This window comes from Triturus cristatus, chromosome 1_1 (genome assembly GCF_964204655.1).
Source record: "Triturus cristatus chromosome 1_1, aTriCri1.1, whole genome shotgun sequence".
Classification (NCBI taxonomy): Eukaryota; Metazoa; Chordata; class Amphibia; order Caudata; family Salamandridae; genus Triturus; species Triturus cristatus.
This window is the reverse complement of record NC_140579.1, coordinates 556,493,755-556,518,599: the sequence shown is the minus strand read 5'-3', so window position 1 is coordinate 556,518,599 and position 24,845 is coordinate 556,493,755. Positions and strand designations below refer to the sequence as shown.

Below are 24,845 nucleotides of genomic sequence, written 5' to 3'. Positions count from 1 at the left end.
CGCATCGCGCACTGCAGCTAGAGTCACTCAACCCAAATCGATACAATAATGCCGGCGTATAGTACACCTGGTTTATATATTTAAAATGTATAATACATAAGTTTCGATTCATGATAAGGGTACCCGTTATTTCACATACATATTTCCAATCTTTCTCAGATATCGGAGCAAGTAAACAGGCATTCCATCTCTCCTAACTTCTGTCCGGCTGACTCATGCATTCTTCCTTTATCAACCTATATAGCCTGGAGATCAATTTTTTGTTAGTGGGAGTAGTAAGCACGAATTGTAAAGACATCAACGTAGGAGGTTCAAGAGGGTAGGTGTCGTAGTGAGCCCTGATCGCGTGTCTAAGTCTGTGCATTGCGAATCTAAACAAGAACGTAGGATTACTGATATATTGCAGGGTGTCCGGTGTGAGAAACAACCCCTCTGGATAGATATCCTGCATCAGCTGAAAACCCGCCTCTTTAAACAGCCGCATTGATGGCGCCTCGTGGGTCACCGACATTGCAGCATGATGTTCTATGTGCATGGCTGGTCGTACAATGGAAGCATACGCGCCAGTCGCCCTATCTCCTGCCAGGCAGATATTGTCGTGTCTAATGCATTTATCACCGTTCTCAGGATTTCACGTGCCCGGTACGTGATCATACTGTGTAATGGAACTGGATATACGTCCCTCTCTCTACTGCGACATGCGGAGTAAACGCATGCGGTCTCATCCAATAATACGCATATTGGGCCTGCGCACTGAGATAATAAACATAGAAGTCCGGTGCCCCAAAGCCTCCTTTATCATAATCACTAGTTAGGACCGACCATTTTACTCGGGCATGTTTGCCTCCCCAGACTAACTGGAGCAGGGTCCCACCGAGAGTGCTAAAAAAAACCTTCGATAACACAATCGGGATGTTGGTAAATAAATACAAAAACCGCGGCAGGACCACCATTTTAATTAATGCAATCCGATCCGCCATCGAAAGTGGTAAAGTTACCCATATATCCACCTGCTGGTCCAATTTAGTGTATGCCCTCCCATAATTCTCGCGTATCACCCTATCCGGGTCTCGGTGTATCCAGACTCCAAAGTATTTTATTGGGTCTACAGACCATACCAACGGAAAATCCATGTCCGGTTGTATCGTGGACTCCGTCAGAGGAATAACAGCGGATTTTTCCCAATTTACCAGTAGTCCCGACAAACGTCCAAACCTAACATACTCCCGCAACAGCTGTGCCAGGTACCTAGAAGGTTCACGAACAAAAAGCACCATATCATCAGCATATAGCGAGATGGCAACTGGACTGTAGTTAAAGTTTAGCGCTGTTTCCCTGTGTCTCTGCCTAATAACGCACGCCAGCGGCTCCAATACAATCGCAAAAAGCAGTGGAGATAGAGGGCAGCCTTGACGAGTGCCCCTCTTGATATCAAATGGGTCTGATGTTAAACCGCCGACACGCACCCTGGCCGATGGATCCGCATATAGCACCCTGATCCACTGTATAAATATATGCAAAAATCCCATACGTTGAAGAATAAAAAACAAAGTTCCACTCGACCGAGTCGAACCCCTTAGCCGCGTCCAGCATTACCGCCGCGGCCGACATGCTTGGTTGCAAAATATGAAACATGGAAAATATAGTCCGCAGATTGTGGGACGTGGATCGGCCAGGTATAAACCCCGAATGGTCCGATAGCACTAGGCACGGCATCAGGGGTTGTAGTTTAACAGCTAAAATGTTGGCAAGTGTCTTGGCATCTATATTAATCAGTGAAAGGGGTCAATAAGAATCACATTTATCTGGGGGCTTGTCTTTCTTGAGCAACATTATAATCAGCGCCTGCCGCAGCGACGTCGGCACTATCCCCGAATCAAGCGCCTCTTCATATACTTCTAACAGATACGGAGTGATCAAATCCGCATATGTTTTATAAAATTCGACCGTAAGGCCATCCGGTCCCGGCGCCTTCCTATTGGGTAGAGCTAGAATAGCAGCTTTAATATCCTCCGCATCGATTGGCAAGCTTAGATAGTCCCTGTGGTTATCCGACAGTCAGGCGCACGCCACATCCTCCAAGTACCCCTCCATCTCAGCCCCTGTCACCTCCCCCCTGGATGTATAGAGATCCACGTAAAATTCTCAGAATTGCTCGGTAATAGCGAGTGGGTGATAATGTTCCTTCCCGTGGGAGTCCATTATCTTACCTATATGAGGTTGCTCCATACGGTCTCTAATCTTACTTGCCAGTGTATGGCCTTGTCTCCCCCCCTCTCCGTACCTTCGCACCGAGTGCCTACGCGAAATGTATCTTATTTCAGTGTCAGCTAAGGTGTCATATTCCAAAACCAGCTTGTGTATGCGGGCCAGAGTCAGTCGATTGAGCCACTGTGTAGCTACGTTCCAGTGTCTGAAGCGCTGTCTCAACTTTGAAAAGCTGCTCCCTAATATCTTTCAATATGCCCGCCGCGGTACCAATGCACCCCCCCAATCGTTGCTTTAAAAGCCTCCCACAAGGTGGAGGCACTGGCCACTGAACCGTTATTGAGTAGAAAGTATTGTTCTATGGCCTCCCGCACCGCAGCCTCAAACACCGGATCAAGTTGCGCCACCGAGCGCAGACGCCACATGAAGGTGCGACGCACAGCCGTCGGAATCCTTATGTCAAATTGTAGCGGATTGTGATCTGATAGAGTGCGCGGCAAGTTCGCAATCTCCAGTACCCATTCAAGCGCATCGCCACCCAGCAGCCAATAGTCTAATCGCGACCAACTGTTGTGTAGCGGTGTCGCATGTGTTCCCTCTTTCACTAGGTCATTTCGCACCCTGCACGCATCACTCAATCCATATTCTAGCATAGCACTCTTTACACACTGGGCCACTCTGGGGGTTCGGTGCGACATTAGATTAGACTTATCTAGATCAGGGTTCAAGTATGTGTTTAAGTCACCTCCCCACAGAATATCTGCTTCCAGCCATGCCCTCAATTTGGCATACATGCGTAAAAAAAAAACTCCGGGTCATCTCCAATAGGCCCGTATATGCCGACTATAGATACCAAGGAGCCTCCCAGCTTCCCCTGCACCATTGCACATCGCCCCTCCTCATCTACATACGTCTGGGCGGGCGTAAATGCGACGCCCCGTCTAATCAGAATCCTCGATCCTCTAGCATACGAAGAAGACACCAGCTGAAATCCCGCCCATCTTCCAGCAATACCTCTCTCTGTATGCTTAGTCAAATGTGTTTCCTGCAGCAGAGCGATATGTATGTCATGGCGAGTCAGATAAGCCAACACCTGGCGTATTTTCTTTGGGGAATTGAGACCCCTCACATTCCAAGTCAATCTATATCGCTCACCCATAATGACACTTTGTGATCCCTAACAGCCCAACAATCAATGCGAGCAACAATAGAAGGGCAGTTCCAGTGCCACTCGTGTCCAACTTGCCATACCGCCCAGCTCTCACTCAACCGACAAAAATGTAGCAATCACACAAATAAAATACAACACATAACCCCCTCGTTCCACCCACCACCCACACCAACCTCCCAATTTGGTCGGGACCATTGCCAACTCTCCTCCCTCACATTTACCCCAACTTCCATACAATACGTCAACAGGGGAACACCCGCTAGGGGGGGAGGGAACGGCAGCGAACACTCACTCCGTGGTGAGATTTGCCAGACTTTTAGCTGTGTGGCACACCTGTGTGCCATGAACCATGAGTGTGTTCAACGTCCAAGACGCCGAACCAGTGTAATATAATATGACTACATGCAAACATGTACAAGAGATCTGGGGGAACCATCCCCCAACTTCAGCAGTTCAAACAAATGAAAACAGATGATCAACAGCCTCCCACAACCACCATATATCCACCCTCGTCCATCAAAAAGACAATGACAACATTACTAATCTTTGTCCTCTAGTTTCGGAGAGGCTGATAGGCTCCCCAGCCCGCGCTATCGGGGCCAAGATTTGCAAATTTGTTTTGAAAATTTCAGGGCTGACTTCGAGTCCGTGAAGAAGTGCGCTTGGCCCTCGTGAGAAATCTTCAATTTGGCAGGGTACAACATTGCATATGGTACAGAGGCAATCTGCAGCAACTTCTTCACAGGCACTAACTCCCTACGTGCTGTCTGCACCACAGGGGTGTAGTCTGGAAAAAAGGACAGGTTGTCTCCCTTATAATTGATGGGGCTTCTAGCCCTGGCCTCCCGCAAGATGGCGTCCCTGTCAGCATAGTTCAGTAGGCGCTCAATTATCGGGCGGGGCGATGCACCCGGCTTAGGTCTAGGGCCCAGGGATCGATGTGCTCTCTCCACAATCATTACTGTCGATAACACAGTTCCAAATAGTTCGCGCAGTAGGCTGTCAATGAAAGTCTCCATTTTGGAAATGGCGGTGGACTCCGGCAGGCCAATTATGCGAAGATTGTTGCGCCTAGACCGCGCTTCCAAATCCCCATTTTTCGCTTTTGTGACCTCTAAAACCTTTTTCATCTGTAAAATTTGGGTCCGGAATTCCGCTTGCGAGTCCGATAGTCTGTTCTCCAAGACATCAAGCCTATGTTCATGCTTGTCCACTTTCTTCTTTACCACATCTAGACTGGTCGCTAGCGCGTCTATTTTACTGTCTATTGATTTCATCCCAGAGCGCAATTCTAGCAGGATAGTCCTGGTGTCGTCCTCCGAGTCTTCCACTATCTCCGACATGCCCTGCGTCCCAGGCTGGTCCCCCATGGCTTTGTTTGCGCATGTATTACGCTTACTTTCAAACTGGAGTTTCGGCTGTTTGGGGTCAGATTTACCCATAGTGGTGGAGGTATGTGTGTATTATATAGCACTCCTTCCCCAACATGTCTCTCCACGTGTTCAAATCACTAGTGCTCAAATCCGCTGAGTCCGCGATTTAGCTCCCTAGTGGTGTAGTGAGATCTCAGTGCCACCCAGCTACCAGGTAATTATAGTAAACTGTAGAGATGTGCACCCCGGTCAGTCTCAGAGGGTCTCTTGCAATCCCAGCCGCCGAGGATGTATCCAAGCAGCTCTCAGGACTCGCCCCCACACAGGATAAGCCTATAGTATGGCTGGGATATGTCCTGTAAAGCCACCACCAGATCCGAATGCTTTCGGCGCAGTTCTCTCCCTCCGGCAACCAGGAGCACGGCTGAAGTCCGTCGTTAGTTCTGCCAGGTAGGGTCCGCCACTAGTGCCGCAGCCCGCATTCGCCGGGGAGCTCCCAGGTCGCACCGGCACCCCTAAACGCACCAGGGCGTACAGACTGGCACCGCCCCGCCCCGGGGCGCTAAGCCGGCACAACTTTCCTCTAGGCAAGCAGCGGTGGTACCATTACATCGCGCCCGTCACAGTCAGACCGCTCTGGCCTGTCCAAACACCACCCGTACACTATAATGGGAATGTTGAGGCAAGGCCACGCAGCCCGACCTGCACCCAGCACAGCATGCGGCCCACACCTCACTTACCGCACTCCCTCCGGGTCATCAGGTGCACCGAGGTCCGTCTCCGGCCGGGTCTGCGGGCCGCTCCCAGTAGGGCTCCTCCCACCTCGTGGTGGCAGCTCCAGGTCTCTCCGAGGCGGTCTCCGCAGTAGCAGCCTCGCGCACCTCAATGGTTGCAGCCCCAGCACAGAAGCCTCACACTGCTAGCATCCAGCTATCCCACACGATGCACGCTACTGTTTTATTTGTTCCCAGGGATCAGCACACCGAATGTGTACACCTCGCCCTCTCCGCTCCTCAGCAGTCCTCTCTCGCCGCAAAGCCGCGGGCGGGCGCGATTTTCTTAGCGGCCGATCTGTGATTTCAGAGCAGATTAAAGAGGGTGCCGCTGCTCCCCCAAGGCCAGAAATCTCACCGATCGTGGTAGGCGAAAATTATTACCGCTGCATGTAGTTTTGAATGGCACAGGTGTCCATCTCCTATGGTATTTACCGGATGTGCAGGTCTGGCGTGCGGAGCTCCCTCAAGAGGCAGCCATTCAGCCTCACGCCATAGCCACACCCCGCCCCTGAAATATTAAGTCATAGTTGCACCCTCCCTCCCTATTGAAGACCTTCACAGCTCCGCAGAAGGACAGCAATGCTGGGTGCAATTTGCATGGCTTTTCCAGTACTGCCAGTGTGTGTGCTCTGACATAACTGCTTCCCTTTGGAAAGGGACTCTACCAATGGAGGGTGGTGTGCACTGTGTGGCTCGTACCCCCTTTGAGGGATGTTTATGAAGAACCACTAAGAGATGGTGTCTTATTCCTAAGCGAGGCCTGGAGGTGAATGCTAAATGTGCCCCAATTTCTGTGTTGGGTATATTACATGTGTCCTTCCATGGCTTTTTTTTTCCCAAGCTCCTATTTTTCCTTCATGGAGTTGAGACCAAGTGAGGTGTTCTCTCATTTGCATGTGGTAGCGCTGCACGTACATGAGTGAACAACTGCTTCCCATGGTCGTAACTTAGCACACATGCATCAGATATCACAGAGGTGGGCGCACAAACAATTGTAGCTCCTACCGCACTTGCCATTAGACACAGGAGCAAGGAAATAGGTGCAAATGCCCCTTGTATTTCTCTGCAAATTTGTGAAGTACAATACCTGGGATCTGCAATCCAAATAATGGACTTCCTGGAGCCGAAGGCAGAGCCATTACTCTGTACATTTTACTCAGCAGTAGTTTTATACCAGGCCAGTGCTTTGTGAGTCAAGCTCAGGTGCACGCCGCCAAAGTAGTACATGAAAGATTTACAATGTCCTGAATAACACCTTTGGCCACAACTCTCAGTAGAAAGGAACTGGTGCCTCAAATATCCCTAAAAAATCATAATGCCAAAATCTTCCTTAAATGAGTAAAATGCACAACATCAAAACTCCCATTAGTTAAATATGTTCACTTGCATAAACAGCTTGTGAGTTGAGTGTCAGCTAAAGAAATCTGTGAGCAACCGGTAAGCTTCTGGTTTGGGCCAAGAATATGTTTGCCTTTCATACTTCCAGGTCAATACAAAGACTCCCATTGATGTGAGTAATTACACCATTTCATTTGCAAACTGTGCTTTCCCGTGTCCCCTGTATAAATGGCCTGTGTATGTGCTAGAGTCTGATGAGGCTGGGCTTGGTATCTGCGCTCGCCTGCAATATTACCATGCAGGGAGTGGGAACAAGCAGACTTGGCTGCATAAATGACAACTATAATGCATCATGTAAGGCATTGATTAAGGGCCTGATTAATAGTTTGGTGGATGGGTACTCTGTCATAAATGGGACGGATAGCCCCCGACTGTATTATGGGTTCATTTGTATCCAATACGCTTGTAATATGGTGGATGGGATATTGTTCATATTTGTGATGGAGTACCTGTCCACCAAATTCTCTATCAGGCTCTGATTCCTGAAGGTGGCCTGCAAACAGGGTGTCATGTATGTGGAGTGGTCTGTAGTCAAGTGAAAGTGTCCTGGCAGGTCAGTTCCTTAAAAAGGTAGGTAGGGCGGGGGGAAACACTCTATCAACCATTGCTGCCTTGTAGAGACAATGGCCAGCCATCCAGATTACATTATAGACGTCTTCTTCTAGAGTCTCATTTGTAGTGATTATTGTAATGCATTCCTCTCCTAAAGAAGGGACAGGAAAGCAAAATAGAGGAGCTAGACAGACCTTCTGATGAAATATAGATTTAGTAACATAATTAAATGTGATGCCCGTGTGCCTTCGAGGTGCTAGGTAGACCAGACTGTATGCTTAAGAATCCTTGCCTCAAGGGCAAGGTCATTATAGTAAAACAGTTTAAACATTGCTGCTTTGTGTTTTTTTGGGCTTCCTGAAGGGAAAGAAGATGTCTGTCTGTGTTGACAACGTTACAGATGTGCGGGGAATGGACACCACCCAATACACACCATCCATTGCATCCTACGTCTGCCAAGCTATCGTTATCCCTTCTGACGTGGTAGGCTTCAAGGCGGTGGTGTCCTCACAGCCGGTTAGTCTGGCCGATCGTTTTATAGGTAAGTGGCAGCAGAGGGTGGACTCTTTCCCTATCACCAGGAAACACATATTCCAGCTATTAGGTGATTGTGGATTATTTGTATCTTAACCTTACATGCTCTCCTTTCACCCATCTCCTCATCAGCATAGGACTAATGACTAAAACCAACTCTGTTTGCCTCAAAGGAATAATTAGCTGTGTGTGAAAGCTGATAGAATGTTAATGCTTTTGTTATTTACAGAGCAGAACAATTAATGATTATTCTCTCTGAGGTATTTTCAATTTTTATCCAACTTTTTTATATAAATTCCTGTTGCCAACAGACCCTAATTCTATCTGGTCCCTTTCACAGGCCCATCTGAACCCTTCACTTCTACAAGGTCCTGACAAAATTCCATTAACATCCCAGATGCCCTACACATCATACACATTAGCATACTACAAAGCTCCTGCTGAGACTACACTTATACTGGTAGCTAAGGACATCGTTTCTGCTGCAACTGTACTCGCCGTTCCTAGGAGTGTGTGACCAACAAATGTGCAGCATTGCAATCATGTTGGACCCAGTTGATTGAGCCTTTGCAATGATTTTGAAGCTACCAGCAAAGTGTGAACTTGCCTGATCATCTCTCCTTTCAATGTTAGGTAGAAGTGTTTCTTTAGCAGGATTAACCAATTGAGTGTAGGTCGAGATCATCCAGCAGCTCTAACGTAGTAGATCAGCATGGAATGGTCTCTGTGTTAAACGGTGCATGCAGATCTAAGGATAGAAGCTTGATGGCTCCTCATGTCCGTAATAGTGCGGAACCAATGCTGCCACTAAAATATGATTTATTGAAATGTCTTGATCGAAAACTGACCAGAGACCAGATCAGGAGCTCAGCTTTATAGACTCAAGCTAGCTTAGAAATCCACTGGGATAGATGCTTCTTCAGGATTTTGGATATGGTAGGGCATAGACTTCTTGGACACATTTTTTTCAGGTTGGCTGGATTAAGTCCAGGCATGGTCAATAAGGGTGAGATAACTCCTGTCTTACATTGTTCTGGAACACGGCCGGAAGAAGAGGGGAAACTGATGAAATCGCATATGTCACCACAAATGGATGGAATAGGGGTTTAGCAGAAATGTAAGAGCACATAAGGATTTTATATTAGACAGTTGTTGCTGTTGCAGCTGGCAAGGAAATGGGTGAGCTTGATGGTTCGCCAAGCCATTGATTGGCCCCGCATATTGTTTTCACCTTTAAATCCACAATTTGTGGCAGCCTAAAACAGCTATAGCTGAATACATTGGCCCTTCCTTCAGTGCCCTCCCCTAAATCCTTATCCGCCACCTTTGTTCCAGCATGGTGGGTATCACTTCCAAGCCGATCACGATCACGTGACAGCTGTTGGCACAACATCTTTCTCTGCTCCTATAGCCTGTTCACATGCCCCTGTGTTTGGTTGTATTGCAGGAGTAACAACAGATGAAAAGTTGGACAATATCACCTCCCCAGCTAATCTCTTCACCCAGGCCACCTCCCCGCTGCCCGACGTCATATTCTATTACAGGTATTGTGGTCGCTATGAGATTGTCCCACAAGAGTTCAGTGGCTTTTGTTCTTGCCAAAATATATTGCACAAGATACATTCTGAACAACAAGGAGCGCTCTCTGAGTTATGTTATTCAACAAAAAGGCTCAGAGTGGTCTGTGTATATACTAAATATGAGCCGAAAGTGCTTGTGCATCGCTGGGGCTTAAAGAATGTTGCCGCCAACCCGTGTGTTCTGTACAAGTGTAAATGCATGGCATGATAAATGGATAAATGCCTCATAAGGCACAGTACTGAAACCAGAACTACCTCATTCTGCTTCGAGGTTAAAGAACAGGCTGAACTTGCAATTCATACATTATGGGGCCTATTTACAAGCCCCTTGTGCCGCTGGTGCGCCACTCTTCACATGGGAACAAGTGATGTACCGGCGGAGCAAGGGGCTTGTAAATAAGCCCCTATGTGTTTTACGTTTTTTCCTGAAAGAAAGATGGGTTGTTTTTGTGCAGATGGTCTTAAGAGATATATATTTATTTAAGAGCTTTAGGTTTGAATAGCATTCCATTCCTCAGTGAGTATGTGGGTGCTGTACACATAGAACAAAAGATTACTGTAACAGAAGCAGTAATAGTAACAACAATTAAAACTGAAAACCCGGCTTAAATGAGTATCAGGGTAGGGGAATTAATCCTAAAGGAAAAATAGGGGTCTTCATCTAAATGTTTAGAAACAAGGGCATTCCAGGAATAGTGTATTCTCAATGCACAGACCTCTTTACCACCGGGGATTATGAGCATTTCAGAGTGGGGAATGTTAAAATGCAGTGTGTGCGTGAGGCATCCCAATTTGCCCTCAGTTGCGAGCCAGTGAAGAACACAAAGCACCCGTGTCAACTGATCATGCTTTCTTGCGGTGTCTTCCGTAGCCAGGATATGTAGACGTCAAAGGCTCCATCTCTTTTGAGTACAGCATGTTCAGGGTCTCTAGAGCACGTCTTCGTTGCATGATTCATGGGGGGTGTTTGCCAGCCGTTTCACTGCTGAGGTTTTTCAGGGCCTTTGTGTGGATACATTTGTGTGTGGCACGGATGGTTTTGAAAATGACATTGGCATCAATAGACCCCCAGGGTAGAGGTTTCAGAGTCGGTGGGTGTAGTTGCAGGTTTTTTTTTTCTGGCTGCCAGACTATCTGCTTTGCTCAGGATCTCCTTTCATATTTGCATTTTTTTTACAGACCAGTGTTACATCGTTATAAGGTTTCTTCAGCTCGAAATGAGGTGATGACGATTCTAACCTGAGTAATGAGGCTGTAGAAATGAAAATTAATTTCATCAACGTATTATTTAAAAGATACACTTGTTAACGCTCTATTTGCAAGTAGACCTCTGGCACCCATGGCCCTAGCGATTTGCTGCCCAGTTGTAAATTCAGATGCACAGGTTTGGTCACCATGTGTGACACTTCTGATCAGTTCATGTTTACAATATGGTTTTCTGGAGGTGTTCTGTATAAGAAGGGCGAGCCCTCGATAGTAGGTAACTATTGTTTAATGGCCATAGACGTCAAGGCCAAGGCCTTGCACATGTATTGTTAGGGGATCTTAAGGAGTTTTATGTCAAAACATCCACCACAAAACTATTGTGGTACCAAAATATCGTTGTCTAAACATCAACAACAAAACCTTGGTCTGCACATACAAATCAAAACAAGGAAAAGGAAAAAAACGAATGGTGCAGCAGCATGAGAGTTTTCTCCCATGGGCAGGGAGATCATTTTAAAAAAAATGTATTGCCCCTTACCGCCAAGAATATACTGTACAGTAAAAACAAGCCTTCTGATTGCCCACTCTAAATAGGGCGATGGTCAAATTTAAGGTTTAAGCAGACAGAGGAAATTTCACAGGGTTGGACTGGCCTATAGGGCAATCAGGCAGTGTTCAGTGGACTGTTCTGCCAGATCAGTGGGTAGGCTGTTTTGTTTAGCAGTTGTGGGGCTGTTTTATGGCCAGGTGGGACAGTTTTTACAGATGATTTCTCTGATATTACCTCTTTTTTAGCTACATGCTTCGCTAATGGAGGTCCCTTTTATATTAGTGCCCAGGTCTATTTTTGGTCCAAGTCCGACCCTGCTCTCAGTGAAAATCTGGTGGTCTGCCCAACTCAAGATTGTGTAGTTGCACCAAGAGTTTGGCTGCCAGAATACTCCGTCACCATTGCATCCACCAAATGGTAAATTAGATCCTAATGTATACACATTACAACTTCTTAAACAATATAAGTAACTTTAAAATAATTTTGTCAAGTAATTAAAAAAAAAACTAAATTATAGTTTTTAATAAATGTATTAAACAAAGAAAAATCTTTAATATACTGATATTAATATACGGTTTATGCATTGATACTTCTAAAAATGTATCTCTGTCTTAATGTAAGGCATGTGGATATGAAGACCAAAGGGATCATTGTTACTAAGGTATTAAAAACATAGTTAAAGAAGAGCATATGTGTGGGAACATCCTTGGAAAAACTCGATCAAGACAAAGAAAACCCAAATAATTATGATTATACTTTTAACGATGTAACAGGGTAATTACATAATATGCACCTGTTCATTAGGATGAGTAAACCACAGGATAATCTTTCACGTTTCTGCAAAGGAGTGTAAATGATGATGATAATATTACTCCTACAATGTCTGAGTCATGAACATATTCTTACTTATGATAATTGGAAAATATCAGGAGTCAGAAGTTATTGATGTATTGACATCCATGTGATCTCATACTTGAGACCATGTTTGTTTGCCTTTGGAACTATAGGCAGGGTACTTTGTTGTTTATGTAGGTTCATACTGTATACAGTTATAACAATGTTGAGTATCAGTTTCTCCTCAATTTGCGTGATGCATATTTTATGTTGTCTTCACCCAAAGGTCAAATGATGTAACGCAAGCCTGTCCTTTTGGGAGAGCCACCGCAATCCATCTGCGATGTGACCCGGTGAAGGTTGGATTGGGAAAGCTGTCCATGCCAAGGTAAGCAGAATGTGATGTGAAGAAACCACCCACCCCCTGCACACAGTACCATCATTGCTCTTCTGAGTACCTGATCCAGACACCACAATGCAGTACCAGGAATGAGATCCAGGACCTGTGGCTTGACACCAGGTACACAACTGGGCCAAGGTGACTTAATACCAGACACTGAAGTTAAAATATCTGAGTAAAGCCTAGATGCAGACTCAGAATATGCTGTGAATTCATAGGTGGTATACTCTGTAACGTATTACCAGCTGTGCGAGTCAGATCCGTTGACTCGGACCATGTAGACAAATGACACATAATCTCCATAGAGATTATAAGAATGAAAACCCAAAGCTCAGTATCGGGTATCAGAACCAGAGCCTGGGGTTCAGTGCTTGCTACAAGGGCAAATCACAGGCGTGCCAGAACATGTGTCCTATTACCAGGGATCAGAGCCATAACCTACAGCTCAATACCAGGTAATAGAATCAGAACCAGAGCCCACTATCAGATAGTAGAGTCGACCCCCATAGCCTAGTTCTAGGACCAGTGATTGAGCACAAGATCCTGTGGTCCGAGCCTGCTGCCAAATACAAGGTGCTAGATTCATAACATGCAGCCAAATACCAGATGCTCTTGGTAGACTCTTTGACTCAATACCAGGTTAGTCCATGGACTCAATACCAGGTAGTAACATTGAATTGTGGACCAAGACCAGGTACCAGAGCCATAATCTGTTTCCCAACAACAGATGCTACATTTCAAACCTATTCATAAAAAATTGGAGCTGAGATATGAATCAGTAGCCTTATACAGGTACTAGTATCGTCACTGGTGAACCAATAATGCGTATTAGAGTCTGCACCACAACAACACAAGGTACCTGTCAGAAGAAAGGCTCGATGCCCTGTGCCAGAGACTTGTCCCAATACCAGAAATTAGTTGTTCACTTTGAGCTAAGACAGTTCAGTAAGAGCCTGTGCACCAATAACACCTTTCAGAGAATTGACCTTTGACTTAATTCAATGTAGTAGAGTCATAATCAGTGTTCCAATATCAGCCACTAGTGTTACAGATATGATTGGCCATACATTGCTGGGTTAGAAGTATTTATGCCCTCTGAGTGATGTGATATCCTCCCAAAATACCTGCCTCTAGTGGGTTTGATTTTAGTTTTTTGATTCTTTCCTGTAGAACTTTTGCATCCTACATCCATATTTGACAGATGGTCAAAGAGCCGTGCTGGGTCCATGTGACTGCTGAACCTTGCAAAGGGACTTTAATGACGGCTAGAAACTAAGAAGAACAAGTCTCTCCAATACAGAGTCCTAATGTGATGTTGCTTCACTCCCTCTCTCCTCAGTAAATGCATGGACGGAACATGTGATGGCTGCACCTTCCACTTCCTGTGGGAGACGGCCGAAGCCTGCCCGCTCTGCTCAGTGCATGATTACCACACTATAGTGAGTGCCTGCTCGCATGGAATCCAGGTATGCACCTTTCATAGCACTGCGTACAAGGGGCTAATACAATTTCACATCAGGCCATCCCACTGCAAAGCCATCACTTGAGTCTTTACCTGATATAATTGGGTGGGGGGGTCGTTGTCATATGATTTTCTGTGTAAAACGTCAGGCTCTTTCAGCTTACCTGCAGTGCGCCCGCATGAATTGCTGTTGATCACTACTGGGCCTATAGAACTGAGTGAGCTGGGTAGAAGCTCTGGAATACAAGGTTACCCCATGGCAGCAGGGGGTGGAACTGAGTAGTGTGTTTGAGGTTGCAGATCTGGAGTAGATGCAGTTTCTGAAAGTAGAGGCTGAGGCAAATAACAGATATGTACCTGAATCCCTATACTGGAGTAGCCGAGCTAAGGCTGGCGATTATGAATATGCAGTGGTAGAACTCTGTGCATGGTTGTGTGCTGGAAGTGTAGTCAGTGCTGACGTCTTAGCCTATTGAGTCTGTGTGGAGATTCTAGTCCTCATTACGATGGCCGAAGGACCGCCACCGAAAGGCTGTTGGTGGCGGTCCACTGGTTTCTGACTATAGTCTGGCTGGGTCCCTGCTAATCAGGGCCCCAGTCTCACTGATCTCTCTAAACAACTTGGTGTGCATATTAGATGCACTAGTGATTGGATACTGTGGTACCTTATGAGCCCCTAGTATATGGTACCTTAGGTACCTAGGGCATTGGTACTTCACAGGCCTACCAGGGGCTGCAGCATGTATTATGCCACCCCTGGGAAGCATTCACAATCTGACACCACAGGCCTGCTACTGCAGCCTGTGTGAGGCAGTGTTAGCACTCCTCACTGAGGTATAGGTTCCTATATCTCACCATACACACACATACAAACCTATCAGTCACTCCTCTTGCAGGCCCTAACAATCCTGAGGGCAGGGTGCTTGGTTTACTATGTGAGGGGGTGCTTCTGCATGAGCAGGACCCCTCTGCAGCTGGCAGAGTCTATTATCTGCTGCTGTTTGTGGATGCGGTTAAACCATATACTCTTAAGTGCATTATAACCTCGCGGTAAATGCTAACTTTGGAATGACTGCATCAAAACATGTCGTGTTTGGTGTCAAATAACTTGGAACCATACCCCCACACCAGTAACTGGTGTGGGAGTATGATCCCACCCTTCTAGAGGGGACGACATGTACCCACTGTACAAAACGGTAGAAATCTCATAGAGCCCTGGCATCACAAAATGGATGCCACCAGCACAGACACTGGGCTGACCTCCTGCTGCTGACCGAAACTCGCAGTGGAGGAAGCCCAACAAAAGGTATCCTGTCACAGGGAGGTGTCACCACCTCCCAGACAGGATTTAGTGTATTGGAGCTGGGTGGGTACACTCTTAGAGTGCCTTTGAAGTCCTGCACTGGGGGAGCAGTAGGCTCCTCTGTGCATATGCCAGCTCAAACCGGTTCAGGGGCTACCTGCCCTTGCTCTGGCGCGAAACTGGACAAAGGGAAGTGGGTGTAACCACCCACTACCCTGACCCTCCTAGAGGAGTGGTCATAGAGCTAGTCCCTCCCCTATCTTCACTATAAGATACCAAGCATTGCCAATGCAATTCAGATTACCCTGGACGACGCTCTACAAAGAAGAATCCTGGCCCTTCGACGTTCCACTATCTCTGGAAGACTGAAGAATCTCCCTTGGAGTCAAGGAGTGACTCCCCTGCTTGGCAGGCACCAGTAACTTTGATGAACGGTTGCAAACTTCACCGCTCCCGCCGGAGTCCGAAGTCCCTGCGTCCCCTGAAGCAGATTTCCTGACCTCTCGATGGCCATTTTGAGTCACCAGCGAAGCTGTGGCATCTGGACCCCAGGAGTGACGAGGAACAGCAATACCAGGGAACCGTGCACTGATTTTGAGTGCAAACCCTAAACAACGTTCTACGAACTTGTGCTTTGGACCATCTGTAGTCCAAGTCCCTAGCAGGTCTGGTACCGAAAATCAGTGGCCTACCCCGTCCCGAGGGACCGTGGGCTCCTGTGGAACTTTTCCTGAAAAGGCGTCTTCGCGGTTACTTGCCCGTTGGCTAGTGACTCACCCGAAGACTTTCTCATCAACTTCAAGGGCTCTCCTGGTTGCTCCGGGCCTGCCCTCACTTACCCTTGCTGGGTAAGTCCATCAGACCTTGCTGGTCTTCATCATCGTCAATCTTCATTCCACACAAGACTTGCAGTTGCCAAGGCTTGTTGGCTCCAATCCGGTTGCCGACACCGTCATCAGCTGCAGACATTGTGGGACACTCAGAATCCAGCTGCTGGTCATCGTTGATCTCTCCTGGACCTCGTGAGCGAAGAGACAAATCACCATCGACGACCTGAAACGACACGACATCAGTGGTCATCCATTCTGCTGGCCACCGGTCTCTGGCAAGTGACTTTGAACACTGCCCCCTCAATTTTCAGGTCCTCTTCAACTTCAATCCATCTTCGGATTCCAGCGGACACCTCTTCAGTCGTCTCAAGCAGCAAGTCTTCATTGGTCTCCATTGAAAACAGCATCGCGACCCGACACCAAAAGACACCTATGCATCCGGCTTCCGTGGGTGAGGTAACTCGTGCACTCCGGTGCCCAAGTGTGTGTTGGCCCTCAAAATACTTACCCTGTAAGTGGCTTGCTTGTTGACTTCTTCGAAGTGCCATAAAACTTTGAAATACAAACCGCGACTTACGCCATTGTAACCTATAGGAAACCCGCGGCTGTGCTTAGACACTGCACGCGTCTCCCGTGGGCTTGTTACTTACCTGCTAACACTGCAGAAGTGAAGCCCCAGCGATTCCCAAGGCCCTAGGCTTTGTCATTTTGCAAGTCGAGTTGTTAACCCATTTTCTTAGTATATGGTCTGGTACGCCCCTAGGGCTACAGCCATATTTGTGCTTAATTTATTGAGAACTGTTGACATTTGAATGTGTATCTGGGTTCTAATCTCATAAAGAGATTAGTAGAGTGTATTTAGAAATAAATACATATATATTTGATATATATACCTGTGTGGTGTCCTTTTCATTTGGTAATTCAAGAGATTATAAGGTAAAACAAGCTGCTTTACATTCCTCAGAGACCTAGCCTGAAGGCTGCTCTCCACAGCTACCACTAGGATAGCTTTCTTTAAAAGGTTGTCTTAAACCTATCTACCATAAGAGTCGAATTGGACTGGTGCAAGGTGGCCACTATAACTAGTGACCAGCATATGCCAGGCCAACTTCTCACATTGGTGGGCAGCGTGTGGGATTCCAGCTTGCCATTGTTTTACCAGAAAAACCTCTATTTGAATTACTAACTGAAAACCACTAAAGGTACTCAAGGTACATATAAAGTCAAGCTAGTATCAATAAGTTCTACTGAACTTAGAGCTGTTTGTGAAGGGATAAGCACACCCTTGCTACAGCTCAAGCTAGGTTCAGTAGGCCTCAACTAGTGTAGGTAGTACAACACTGCACAACACTAGTATGTCTCACCAATGTGGAGCCAGTGGGTCCACTCCAGCTCAGTACAAAGACATAGCCTACACTGAACTGAAGGCCTTATGCTTTGAAAGACAACTGAGGGTGGGCAGGAGTTCCTCCTCACAACACATGATAGATCTGTTAGTAGCAGATGACCTGAGACAAGCTGTAGGAGCTAGTGGGTCTGCATCAGGGAGTGGGTCAACCATAGTCTCTGGGTCTGATGATGAAAATCAAGATGACCTGGAGTCTGTGATTGAAGGGCCAGGCCCAGAAGGGTCTGAAAGGAACAGAGGAATTCTCCTTAAGAGAGCTGACAAAGTGGGAGAAAGGCCTAGGTCCCCCTCAAGGGACTCTGACCATTCATACCACTCTGGAAGAGAATCTGTTCCCCAGAGGAACTCCAACTTTCCCAGGGAGTCCTCCTCTGAAAGAAGGTTCAAGATGCTCCAGTATGAGGAAGCTAGGCTTGCCCTCAGAACCAAGCAATTGGCCTTAGATAGGGAAGCCTTCGAGCTCCAAAGAGCTTCTAAGAAGGAGGGGTTAGATACCCCTGGTGGCAGCAACAGTGTCCCTAGAGGTAGAGATTACATTCCAGACCATCGGAACCTGTCCAAGGTTGTTCCTCCCTACCAGAGTGGGGATGATATCCACAAATGGATAACTGCTATGGAGAGGGCCTGTACAGTTCAACAGGTCCCCCAGACACAGTGGGCAGCAATCTTGTGGCTCTCCTTTTCAGATAAAGGTAGAGACAAGCTCCTCACTGTTAGATAAGAGGATGCTAATTATTATGAAGCCCTGAAGAGTGCTTTGATAGATGGGTTTGGCCTAACCACTGAACAGTACAGGTTGAAGTTCAGAGACACCCAGAAAGCACAGACTCGATTGGACTGACTTTGTTGATTGTGCAACCAAGGCTCTAGAAGGTTGGCTGGTTGGTAGTAGAGTAACTGACTTTAAGGGATTGTATAATATTATAATGAGAGAACAGATCCTTAATAATTGCCCGAACCAGTTGTTGCATCAGTACCTGGTGGACTCTGATCTGACCTCTCCCCAAGAACTGGGAAAGAAGGCAGACAAATGGGTCAGAACCAGGGTGAGGCAGAAAAACCAGAACCAAGGTGGTGACACTAAGAAGCAAGATCCTAAAGGCTCAGATAAAGGTGGGGATAAATCTAAAGACCAGAAGTCTTCACAAGGGCCCCCAAAATCTGCAACTGGTGGGGAGTCACAATCTGCAAAGGGAAAAGGCCAAAAGAAGCCCTGGTGCAAATTCTGTAAACAGAAAGGGCACTGGACTTCTGACTGTACAAAGTCCAAAGACCAAACCACCACCACTCCAGCCCCTAAGGCAACTGTTCCCCCTAGTGCAGTCATTGGTGGAGGTAATACTCAGAATAAGGGTGTAGTAGGGTTGACCCTGGGTTCTGATGTGGACTCTGGCCTAGTCAGAGTACCAACACAGGCATTGCTAGTTTGTGAGGGAGACCTTGATATGTCCTTCCTAGTGAGCCCCAGTAACCTGGGCAAGTACAAACAGCAGCCTATCATAAATGGCAAACAGGCTTTGGCATTTAGGGACACAGGTGCTAGTGTCACCATGGTGGCAGAGGACCTAGTGGACCCTACACAGATCATCCTGGGTGAAATGTACCAGGTAACCAATGCAAGCAACACCAGGACCAACCATAGCCTTGCAGTTGTGAATTGCTCCTGGGGAGGGGTAACTGGCCTCAAAAAGGTGGTAGTCAGTGAAGACCTCCCTGTCGAATGTTTGTTGGGCAATGATCTGGAGACTTCAGCCTGGTATGAAGTAGAATTATGGACTCATGCTGAGATGTTGGGCATACCTGCAGAGGTATTTGCTGTGACCAGGTCACAAGCCAAAATGCATAAAGCTGAACCAGCTCTGGATCCTGAAACTATGGACCAGGTGCTACCCAAGAGAAGGAGCAGTAGGGTTAAGGCTGGGCCTTCCCCTCTGTCTCAGATCTCAGATTCCCCTCCTGAGGGAGGAGAAGCAGAGCCTGAAGAAGGAACTGCCCCAGATGAACTTGAGCCTGGTCAGGTTGAGTTCTTGGGGGCAGGGGGACCTTCCAGGGAAGATCTGAGCAAAGAGCAACAGTGCTGCCCCACTCTTGAACCCCTCAGACAGCAGGCTGCTGCTGAGGCTGCTGGGAGTGCTAGTGGGTCCCATAAGGTTTATTGGGATGAGGGGCTCCTATATTCTGAGGCTAGAGATCCTACCCCTGGAGCCACCAGGAGGTTGGAAATTCCTCAGAAGTTTAGGGGGTTCCTCTTGACCCTAGCACATGATATCCCATTGGCAGGACACTTGGGCCAAAACAAGACATGGGACAGGCTTGTACCACATTTTCATTGGCCACACATGTCTGAAGACACAAAGGAGTTTTGTCGCTCCTGTGTCACTTGTCAAGCCAGTGGCAAGACAGGTGGCACCACAAAGGCCCCCCTGATACCACTACCTGTGGTGGGGGTTCCCTTTGAAAGGGTAGGGATTGACATTGTTGGTCCCCTTGACCCACCCACTGCATCTGGGCACAGATTTATACTGGTGGTAGTGGATCATGCCACCAGGTATCCAGAAGCTATACCCCTAAGGACTACCACAGCTCCTGTGGTAGCAAGAGCCCTCATTGGAGTTTTCTCCAGAGTGGGTTTCCCTAAGGAGGTCATCTCTGATAGAGGATCAAACTTTGTCAGGATATCTAACTGCAATGTGGAAGGAGTGTGGTGTAAACTACAAATTCACTACTCCCTATCACCCACAATGCAATGGGTTAGTTGAGAGATTCAACAAAACCCTAAAGGGAATGATTAAAGGACTCCCAGAAAAGCTTAGGCGAAAATGGGACCTTTTACTTCCCTGCCTTCTGTTTGCATACAGGGAGGTTCCACAGAAGGGGGTTTGCTACAGCCCTTTTGAACTTCTGTTTGGGCACCCTGTTAGAGGACCATTATGTCTGGTGAAGGAGGGATGGGAGTTACCTCTCAAACCTCCCAAACAAGATGTAGTGGACTATGTACTTGGTCTCCGCTCCAGGATGGCAGAGTATATGAAGAAGGCCACTAAAAACCTTGAGGCAAGCCAAGAATTACAAAAGCTTGGCATGACCAAAAGGCTGTCCTGACTGTTTACCAGCCAGGCCAGAAAGTGTGGGTGTTGGAGCCTGTGGCCCCAGCAGCTCTCCAGGACAAATGGAGTGGCTCCCATACAATTGTTGAGAAAAAGGGAGAGGTCACCTACTTGGTAGATCTTGGCACTCCCAGGAGCCCCCTTGGGGTGCTCCATGTCAACAGACTTAAGGCATATGTGGACAGGGCTGACATGAGCTTGCTCATGGCAACTGATGAGGACCAGGAGGAGGAGAGTGACCCTCTCCCTGACCTGCTGTTACAGAACCCTGATGATGGATCAGTTGATGGTGTTGCTTTGGCAAGCAGCCTCACTGAGCATCAACAAACTGAATGTAGACAAGTGCTACATCAGTTTAGACATATGTTTAGCCTGACCCCAAGTCAGACTTCCTGGTGCACCCATGAGGTGGACACTGGAGACAGTCTGCCTGTAAAGAGTAAAATCTACAGGCAACCTGACCATGTCAGGGATTGTATCAGGACTGAAGTCCAGAAAATGTTGGAGCTAGGTGTTATTGAGCCCTCAGATAGCCCTTGGGCTACTAGCCCAGTAGTCCTTGTCCCAAAACCTCACACCCAGGGTGGTAAGAAAGAGATGAGGTTTTGTGTTGACTACAGGGGCCTCAATGCAGTCACCAGGACTGATGCCTACCCAATACCAAGGGCAGATGAACTAATAGACACTTTGGCCCCAGCCAAGTATCTCAGTACATTTGACCTTACAGCAGGCTATTGGCAAATCAAGTTAGCTGATGATGTCAAGGCTAAAACAGCATTTTCGACCCCTGTGGGCACTATCACTTTGTGGTAATGCCCTTTGGTTTGAAGAATGCACCTGCCACATTTCAGAGGTTGGTGAATAAAGTTCTGACTGGTATGGAATATTGCTCCGCTTATCTTGATGATATTGCTGTCTTTAGTTCCACCTGGCAGGATCATCTGGTCCACCTCAGGAATGTACTGGAGGCCCTGCAGAAAGTAGGCCTCACTATCAAGGCTACTAAGTGCCAGATAGGGCTGAGTCAGGTTGTGTACCTGGGCCACTGTGTAGGTGGAGGCCAGGTTCAACCATTGCAGAGCAAGATCAAGACCATAATGGAATGGGTAGCTCCAACCACCCAGACACAGGTGAGAGCCTTCTTGGGCCTGACTGGGTATTACAGGAGGTTTGTTAAGGGATATGGATCTATAGTGACCCCCTTAAATGATCTGACCTCCAAGAAAATGCCAAAAAAGGTTCAGTGGACAGCTAGCTGTCAAAAGGTATTTGATGACCTCAAGCAGGCAATGTGCACTGCCCCCATCTTACAGAGTCCAGATTACAAAAAGTTAATTGTTCAAACAGATACTTCAGAGCTGGGTGTGGGAGCTGTACTGTCTCAACTTAATGATGAAGGTCAAGACCAGCCAGTAGCTTTCATGAGCAGAAGGCTGACCCCTAGAGAGAAACGTTGGTCAGCCATTGAGAGGGAGGCCTTTGCTGTGGTGTGGGCCCTGAAGAAGCTGAGGCCATACTTGTTTGGCACTCACTTCATAGTTCAGACTGACCATAAGCCCCTCCTATGGCTCAAACAGATGAAAGGTGAAAATCCTAAACTGCTCAGGTGGTCCATTTCCCTACAGGGGATGGACTATACAGTGGAACATAGACCTAGGACCCAACATGCCAATGCAGATGAACTCTCAAGGTATTTCCACTTAGAACATGAAGACTCAACTGGTCAAGGTTAGTTTAATGTCCCTGCGTTTGGGGGGGGGGGGGGGGTTGTGTAGGAGAGTGGGATCTGCACTTATGTTGCCCCCACTTTTATTCTGATGTATACACTGGTTTCTGGCTATAGTCTGGCTGGGTCCCTGCTAATCAGGGCCCCAGTCTCACTGATCTCTCTAAACAACTTGGTGTGCATATTAGATGCACTAGTGATTGGATACTGTGGTACCTTATGAGCCCCTAGTATATGGTACCTTAGGTACCTAGGGCATTGGTACTTCACAGGCCTACCAGGGGCTGCAGCATGTATTATGCCACCCCTGGGAAGCATTCACAATCTGACACCACAGGCCTGCTAATGCAGCCTGTGTGAGGTAGTGTTAGCACTCCTCACTGAGGTATTGGTTCCTATATCTCACCATACACACACATACAAACCTATCAGTCACCCCTCTTGCAGGCCCTAACAATCCTGAGGGCAGGGTGCTTGGTTTACTATGTGAGGGGGTGCAACTGGCAGAGTCTATTCTCTGCTGCTGTTTGTGGATGCGGTTAAACCATATACTCTTAAGTGCATTATAACTTTGCGGTAAATGCTAACTTTGGAATGACTGCATCAAAACATGTCATGTTTGGTGTCAAACAACTTGGAATCATACCCCCACACCAGTAACTGGTGTGGGAGTATGATCCCACCCTTCTAGAGGGGACGACATGTACCCACTGTACAAAACGGTAGAAATCTCATAGAGCCCTGGCATCACAAAATGGATGCCACCAGCACAGACACTGGGCTGCCCTCCTGCTGCTGACTGAAACTCGCAGTGGAGGAAGCCCAACAAAAGGTATCCTGTCACAGGGAGGTGTCACCACCTCCCAGACAGGATTTAGTGTATTGGAGCTGGGTGGGTGCACTCTTAGAGTGCCTTTGAAGTCCTGCACTGGGGGAGCAGTAGGCTCCTCTGTGCATATGCCAGCTCAAACCGGTTCAGGGGCTCCCTGCCCCTGCTCTGGCGCGAAACTGGACAAAGGGAAGTGGGTGTAACCACCCACTACCCTGACCCTCCTAGAGGAGTGGTCATAGAGCTAGTTCCTCCCCTATCATCACTATAAGATACCAAGCATTGCCAATACAATTCAGATTACCCTGGACGACGCTCTACAAAAAAGAAGAATCCTGGCCCTTCGACGTTCCACTATCTCTGGAAGACTGAAGAATCTCCCTTGGAGTCAAGGAGTGACTCCCCTGCTTGGCAGGCACCAGTAACTTTGATCAACGGTTGCAAACTTCACCGTTCCCGCCGGAGTCCGAAGTCCCTGCGTCCCCTGAAGCAGATTTCCTGACCTCTCGACAGCCATTTTGAGTCCCCAGTGAAGCTGTGGCATCTGGACCCCACGAGTGACGAGGAACAGCAATACCAGGGAACCGTGCACTGATTTTGAGTGCAAACCCTAAACAACGTTCTACGAACTTGTGCTTTAGACCATCTGTAGTCCAAGTCTCTAGCAGGTCTGGTGCCGAAAATCAGTGGCCTACCCCGTCCCGAGTGACCGTGGGCTCCTGTGGAACTTTTCCTGCAAAGGCGTCTTCGCGGTTACTTGCCCGTTGGCTAGTGACTCACCCGAAGACTTTCTCATCGACTTCAAGGGCTCTCCTGGTTGCTCCGGGCCTGCCCTCACTTACCCTCGCTGGGTAAGTCCATCAGACCTTGCTGGTCTGCATCATCGTCAATCTTCATTCCACACAAGACTTGCAGTTGCCAAGGCTTGTTGGCTCCAATCCGGTTGCCGACACCGTCATCAGCTGCAGACGTTGTGGGACACTTCGAATCCAGCTGCTGGTCATCGTCGATCTTTCCTGGACCTCGTGAGCGAAGAGACAAATCACCATCGATGACCTGAAAAGACGCGACATCAGTGGTCATCCATCTTGCTGGCCACCGGTCACTGGCAAGTGACTTTGAACACTGTCCCCTCAATTTTCAGGTCCTCTTCAACTTCAATCCATCTTCGGATTCCAGCGGATACCTCTTCAGTTGTCTCAAGCAGCAAGTCTTCATTGGACACCAAAAGACACCTATGCACCCGGCTTCCGTGGGTGAGGTAACTCGTGCACTCCGGTGCCCAAGTGTGTGTTGGCTCTCAAAATACTTACCCTGTAAGTGGCTTGCTTGTTGACTTCTTCGAAGTGCCCTAAAACTTTGAAAAACAGACTTGCGCCATTGTAACCTATAAGAAACCCGCGGCTGTGTTTAGACACTGCACGCGTCTCCCGTGGGCTTGTTACTTACCTGCTAACACTGCAGAAGTGAAGCCCCAGCAATTCCCAAGGCCCTAGGCTTTGTCATTTTGCAAGTCGAGTTGTTATCCCATTTTCTTAGTATATGGTCTGGTACGCCCCTAGGGCTACAGCCATATTTGTGCTTAATTTATTGAGAAT

At 47.6% G+C, this 24,845-nt stretch overlaps 1 protein-coding gene and 1 long non-coding RNA gene across 4 annotated transcripts in view; one reads left to right on the top strand and one right to left on the bottom strand.

The window, feature by feature from the left end:
- Positions 1-6,039, bottom strand: part of LOC146870610 (uncharacterized) — a 367,507-nt gene extending 361,468 nt beyond the window's left edge. Inside the window, exon 1 of the long non-coding RNA XR_014978693.1 lies at positions 5,493-6,039. This is a non-coding gene — a long non-coding RNA (uncharacterized LOC146870610). The remainder of the gene's footprint in view (positions 1-5,492) is intronic.
- Positions 1-24,845, top strand: part of ELAPOR1 (endosome-lysosome associated apoptosis and autophagy regulator 1) — an 850,357-nt gene that overhangs the window by 631,635 nt on the left and 193,877 nt on the right. For all 3 annotated transcript variants that reach the window (XM_085643413.1, XM_085643411.1, XM_085643414.1), the window contains 4 exons: positions 7,842-8,019; positions 9,460-9,556; positions 12,469-12,570; positions 13,922-14,048. In XM_085643413.1, the coding sequence (XP_085499539.1) occupies positions 7,842-8,019; positions 9,460-9,556; positions 12,469-12,570; positions 13,922-14,048 (504 nt within the window). The remainder of the gene's footprint in view (positions 1-7,841; positions 8,020-9,459; positions 9,557-12,468; positions 12,571-13,921; positions 14,049-24,845) is intronic.